We start from the raw sequence: 6,561 nt of genomic DNA, 5'->3' as shown, positions 1-6,561 counted from the left end.
GCATTACAGCCTTCAAACAACACTTACTAATGTGGACTTTATGTGCCAACTTGGCGCGTAAGAGACGAACACCGAAAGGAACGTTAAAGTAACACTTCAAGACACTCGGTGATCAGATTGAAGGAATAGAAAAAGCAGGGAAGAAGAAAAAACAACAACACTGCCTGAGAAGTCAAATGTCTGACGATACGATTCCAGATCAGTAGTTCCAACTTGTATGAACACATCTTACTGAATTCCTGTGATCGTGGTGGAAGCTGAAGGCTCTCAGCTGGAAGTGAAGTTTATCCTCCTGGCTCCTCGGCATGAAGTAAGACGTGGCTCCCGTCATCTTAGGGTCATTCAAACACCTTATATGGCAAAAATACAGGCGCAGGATTCACACACACACACACACACACACACACACACACACACACACACACACACACACACACACACACACACACACACACACACACACACACACACACACACACACACACACACACACACACACGAGTGAGATATGCAGACTGAACCTAAAGCTTGGCCTTATGATCCGCAGCGCCTCACCCGTAGTTGCCGATGAAGGGGTACGCGGGCTTAGACTTGGGGTCCGGGCTCACGGTTGCCACGCAGCTGTCCACGTGGACCCTCAGCGGCACGTGGTGGCCCCGGAGGACCGCCGCCTCAATGTGCATCACGGCACCCAGGAGGTAAGCGCTGGAAGCCCTCTGCGACTGCCAGTCCTCTAATCAAATCCAGAAGAAGAACAGAAGTGGAGAAGTAAGGCTGGGGCCAGCGATCCGATTAGATGAAAGTTAAAACGATGCCCCGCGGGGCGGAGCGGCATTGATAGAGGTACTGTAATAAGAAAAGAAAAGTACTTTAAAGAAGCATTAAATTCATTACGCAGCCTGAAGAAACACAGATGAGCGTCTGGCCCTGCAAAAGCCAAGTTTAAAACTTTCATAACGTCATACAGTCCATGCTCATTTCACAATAAGTAACATTTAAAACCAGTCGGTGCCGTCTGCAGCTTTGGAATTAATTAGAAAGCATAATCAGCCGTTTATTGATCGCTCCGTCGTGCGAGTGACCCCTTCAGGTCAGCAGCCGCCTGCGAGGCATGCAATTTCATCGAAAAGTCCCCCCCCCCCCCCCCCCCCCCCCCCCCCTCCGCCCGTTCATCAAGTCGCCATTTAGCATTTGCGAGGCCTCGTGATTGTAATTACGTCCCGTCGCCGGGGGAAATTAGTCAAAACCGCCTGGCGCGAATCAAAGCTTTTAAAACTTGCGAGAACGTCGGCTCTGAGTTTGTGGCGGGGTTGTTGTTGTTGTTGTTGTTTTTTTTTACCCATGTTGCCCACCTGTCATGAGACGCAGGGAGAAGTGCAGCTGCCGCTCCGCCGACATTCTGGAGGAGAACGGCATCCAGGTAGGCCTCACGGTGCCGCTGCTCACGTAAAGCTTCCTGCGAGGACAGTCAAAAAAAAAAAAGAAAAAAAAAAAGGACAATTGGGACATACTTCGTCATATTGCACCTTGACCCTCTTGCTCGTAAATCCACTGCGCAGAGGATTGTGGGTAAGAATATAGAAGATCCTGGCACTTTTGCGTACCGCATTTACATACCATGTATCCTGGCATACTTCATAATAAGGCAATGCCAAATAATGAGACTTTACCTTTGATAGTGGCATTCAATTACCACCTCAGCGGGGTTGGTCTTAAAAATGAAGGTGTTGCTAATAGGAGTCGGAGAGTACATCAGAGAAAAAGAGTAGATGAGGGCTTCTTCAGTCATCTGACGGAAAAAAAATAAAAAAGTTACAACCACTTCATATAGAGTCGACGGACGCTGAAGGAGGCACACACACCCTCTTTGTGCTGCCGCAGCCCTGTAACTCCGACTGGAAGCGGATGCGGTGATCGGCGTCGAGAGCGGCGCAGCCTCCTAGGGTCAGATCGCTTGGACGGATCAACTGGCCGTTTCCTGGGAACAAAGAGGAAAAAAGGTGCAGCTTAAATCAGGACCATTACTGAGGCCATTTCTTCTGCTGGTCCAGTCAATAACACTCACAGCAAGAGAAGGTTCAGCCACAGGACAAATTTAAAAAAGGCTCTTAATGCATCGCTGGAGAGTCGGCGTTTGAGCGTGCAGAATGCTCCTTTCTCAGAGTGAGGACATAAAAGGAAACATAATATTGATCGCCGTGTCCATAGTCTGTGCCGTCTGCAGTAATCAGTGTCCCATCTTCACCGTTCCGACTACTGTGGACAAAAATAACCCCACCGTGGATCAGTTCAAACAAGTTACCTAAGAAGTTCTGTTTGACCGCTACGGTGACCTCTCCTTCGCCACAGTGCGCCGCCACGCTGGCGGCCGCCACCCGCTTCTGAAACATCACCGACCGGACCTGGAATTTAAGCTGAATTACACTGAACTTCAAAATGGTGCAGATGATCAACTTTGTTTTAAAATAAAAAAAGAGGCTGCGTTGAAGTCCTACCTTTGTTTCGGCTCGACAGGTGGGTTCAGATCTGGGCCTTGAACAAGCTTTAACAACTCTAGAGGTCGCACAGTCGGCTCCGGCTCCAGCTGCTCCTCGTGGGCCTGCACGCCGGCCTCCGACGTCTGCGGGTTCTGAGAAGCGCCCTCGAGAGGCCGGGCCGGCGTTTGCTTCCTGAGGTGGTGGACCTTGAGCTGGTAGGTGACGAGGGAACGGACCGGACCGCCGGGCTCCGTCCAGTTCGACCCACCATCCGGTGGCTGCGGTGACGTCGGCAGCTGTGAGCTTGTTGCCTCTTCCTCCTGTGGGATTGGTTCAGAGTCTCATTGGTGGTCGAGTTTGACCAGTTTTGTGTAGCAGCACAGGGATTTCCTCCTGAGAGGAGAAGCACAAACCCTAACAAAACGGCCTCTCTGAACCCCATTACAACTTCTCCCACTAAAAACCTGAGCTTTTTGGTTGTTTTGTTTTCTCTCCCAGAGAGCGCTGCTGCCGTCTTATGACCAAAACTAAATAGTGGGACTGGGCCCGGGCTCCACCTACTCTTAATGAGTTGATTGCATTCCAGCCTGGAGGGTTTTCCACTCCTCCTTGCCACTAACAGAATTGCAGATTAGACACTAGCTGTGAGCTCTGAAGGTTGAGTTTACAGCCTGTTCAGTCAGCCTCGACCCTACCTTTATGTCGAAGACTCATCCATAAAGAAACTATTTCAATTAAATAATCTTTTGTACATTTTCTAGTGTGCAAAACTATAGAAAAAGAAAAAAATATTGAGCATTCTTTAAATGTTTTAAAGGCAAACACCGCCTGCCAAATCTCCACTTGTCCTGATGGTAATGAGCAAAGACTTTTATAAACAGAACCAAGCCCGACCCTAACAGTGAGTGGCTTTCACTGCCCCCCATGAGACCAATCAATCACAGCTTCCAGGGAGTTGGAACCCCGGGGTTGTTCCGCGCTGCGCTTGAATGTCAAGGCTGCGGCGGTCAACAGTCTGCGGAGTTCAGCGGTGGCTCATAAAACTGAGATTTACAATCATCCTCTGTGAGACTTCGCAAATGTCACCAGCGCCTGTGTGTGACATGTGACAGGAAGCAATTGGAGGGGAGGGGGAGGGGGGGGGGGGTTGAACCTGTGCGAGCAGGTGTGTCAATCACATGTTGATGTACCTGTGAGACACGTTTAAGGGTCTGCTTAACTTCTTAAACTCTGATAGATATTAGCAGCATTATTATTTCAAAAAATAAATAAAAGAAAGCTACCAGTATGTAAAATCTCAACTTTTCTCCCAAAATCTGTGTAAAATCATGATGACTTTTGGATTCAAATTTCTCTTTATGTTTTCAATATTTACGATCCTTTCTATAGGCGTATAAGCAGACTTTAAAATCAACATTTCTCACCATCCGCAGCCGTACTTGTGCAACTATTTCCAGTAAGAACGTATGGATAAAAACCCTAATTAGATTTCATTCGAAGAAACTCCTGTTCCAACGGCTAATTTAGTAGAAATCACTACTTCCTCTTGATACAGACACACTAATCCAGGCCGGCCTACAGGAATACATTATATCTCTTCCTCTCTGTCAGGATCTCCCTACAGACTCGCCAAACAGAGAGGCTGCCATTGTCAGGAACTGGCTTTTATCTTTCGCTGATCAGCGGCAAAACAAAGAGGGGAGTTGGTGTGTGTGTGTGTGTGTGTGTGTGTGTGTCTGTGTGTGTGTGTGTGTGTGCTGTGGTTCAGGAGGCTGGAGTGAAATCAGCCCATCCCTGCCAGTCAGGCCCCCTCTGCTGCCGAACTCTAACTTGGTTAGCTGCCTCTAATTTGGCCCCCGGAGGGCCCTAATGTGGCCCCTGTGGGGGGTTTCTGAAAGGGGCCTGGCAGCCTCCACCTCCACACACACACACACACACACACACACACACACACACACACACACGCACAGACTGCCGCCGCACCCATCAGCTTCTGTTTCCAATAATCCTGGTGCCTTTCGAGACAAGGACAGGATGATGCAGGTAAATAGGCCTCTGTTTGGACAATAAACACATGCACACACACACATCCACCAGATGGAAAATCGTCAACCAGGATCGCACACCGGCGACGCAGATGCTCGATGACAGCAACTCACAGAAATGTACACACACACACACACACACACACACACACACACACACACACACACGGCCCTCTTCACTTTTTGCTGACAGCACAAAGTCATGGAAACGGCTTGTTTTTTGTTTTTTTTTTTGGCCCGCGCCACACTGCACCATACGGATGACGGTTATGGAGGCTCATTAAAGACATGTAGTGGGAGATGGATTAGTTATAGCCTGCTGTTGTTGTTGTTGTTGCGGCGGCCATTGGTGGGCGAGCAAACGCTCAACAGCGTCAGATTTTTGTGTGCGTTTTGTCAGAGTCCTCGTGGCGGTGAACGGATCTTGCGTGGGATGGGGGGGGGGGGGGGGGGGGGACACACCGTTCTTCCAGCATGTCCTGGCATGTGCTCTAAGAAGCTGGCATCGGTTACCGGTGCTGTGGTGGCACATTTCTTAAGAAAAGGGAGCAAATATGTGGGTCTGTCAATGAGGGAGGGGGGAGGTGTTGAAGTCAAAGATGAAATATGTGAGAGGGGCAAGAGTGTGAGAAGGAAGGAGCCGCAACGTGAGGGGGGAGGAAGGGAAGAGAAAGTGAAAACAAAGGCAGGAGAGAAGAAAAATATGCTGGGGGGGGGGGGTCAGTGAACCTCGGGGTGAGGGATAACAGACAGCAGCCCCCGCTGGAGCTCGGGTCCGTCCCGTTGGGAGCAACATGAAACAACAGCGTGCCGGGGCTCTGATTCACGGCCCGTCGGCGGCCGTTTCCCAACACGTACGACACAAAGGAGACGCAGAGAGCTAATGGACTGTTATTAAAGACATGCATCACACCACGGCACCATACCGACCACACACACACACACACACACACACACACACACACACACACACACACACAACGACTGCACGTTGCTTCCACACGCTCCAAATGGGATAATGATGTCCCAGCACTGCACTTGCGGCTGATGTATCATTTCGCCTCATAGAAAGCCACGCTGACACGGCGAGGCCACAGTGACACACACACACACACACACACACACACACACTCCGGTGGAGAGTTTTTTGTCCTCCACACACGGCTGACCTCCTCTTTTTCTTTTTTTTTAATCACAACACCCGTGGCATTTTCTCAACGGAGGGATCGTTGTCTCACTCGATAGCCTGCGTAGCGGCTTTTGTCGCGGTGTAAAGGTGTAAAGGTCTTCAGCGCGGGGGTTGATTGACAGGTGTGCCCCCCCCCCCCCCCCCCCCCCCCCCCCGCCCCCCTGTAGAGGCGCAATGATCGAGAGGTGACCTTTAGCCCTCCCGCCCCGCCCCGACATCATGGGCTCCAAAGTTTCTCTCCAGGGAGCGACTTCTTCCTCCCGTTATCTGATTTGTGCGCTATGGAAGAGCTAATCTGATGATATTTAGCTGTTAGCCGTGCTGACTTTTAAAAATGCGAACTGCAAACCCTAAAGGTTTTATCCAAAGGGCTTCGATCTCTTAGCTGCACGAATATGTCGAACTTCATTTTGGTTGGAGGAATAAACTCTATTAACGTCTACTTAAAGGGACAGTTCACCCCAAAATACCTGTCGTGCTATTTACTGTATCTCTTTAATGGGACTATAGGATAATAGGATTATATGGCATTCGGCTTGTATATTAGATTTTTGTGTTGAACTGTCTCTTTAAAACATATGTGATCTACTTTAGTATAATCCATACACAGCCACTTTTTATCACATGACCGGAACTAAACCATCTCATCACAATTGAGCAACTCCATGTAGTCCATGAGTTTGACCTTTTTGGAACATTGTTTTATCAAATCTATATGCTTCCTTCACGAGGGAAGTAATTACCTTAAAGCCCGGGGTCTCAAGCTTCGAGACAATGTCCTATTTCCTCAGTTTCCTCAAGCGGCCCTCCTACACCGACCCGGACAGGGGCTCCCCCATGTAATTTGAGT

General features: G+C 49.4%; 1 protein-coding gene across 1 annotated transcript in view; it reads right to left on the bottom strand.

Annotated features, from left to right (window-relative positions):
• LOC137868563 (zona pellucida sperm-binding protein 3-like) overlaps positions 1 to 2,983 on the bottom strand; it is a 251,084-nt gene extending 248,101 nt beyond the window's left edge. Inside the window, 8 exon segments of the mRNA XM_068705426.1 lie at positions 233 to 350; positions 556 to 733; positions 1,353 to 1,456; positions 1,671 to 1,789; positions 1,863 to 1,978; positions 2,303 to 2,424; positions 2,496 to 2,800; positions 2,803 to 2,983. Of these exon segments, the coding sequence (XP_068561527.1) occupies positions 233 to 350; positions 556 to 733; positions 1,353 to 1,456; positions 1,671 to 1,789; positions 1,863 to 1,978; positions 2,303 to 2,424; positions 2,496 to 2,800; positions 2,803 to 2,919 (1,179 nt within the window). The 5' untranslated portion in view covers positions 2,920 to 2,983.
• Between the last annotated feature and the right edge of the window lie 3,578 nt (positions 2,984 to 6,561).

Source organism: Cebidichthys violaceus, unplaced genomic scaffold (genome assembly GCF_023349555.1).
Source record: "Cebidichthys violaceus isolate CVI_PGR_0920_01 unplaced genomic scaffold, fCebVio1.0.p SCAF_118, whole genome shotgun sequence".
Taxonomy (NCBI): Eukaryota; Metazoa; Chordata; class Actinopteri; order Perciformes; family Stichaeidae; genus Cebidichthys; species Cebidichthys violaceus.
Note: the sequence above shows the minus strand (reverse complement) of the source record. Positions and strands in the feature narration are given on the sequence as shown.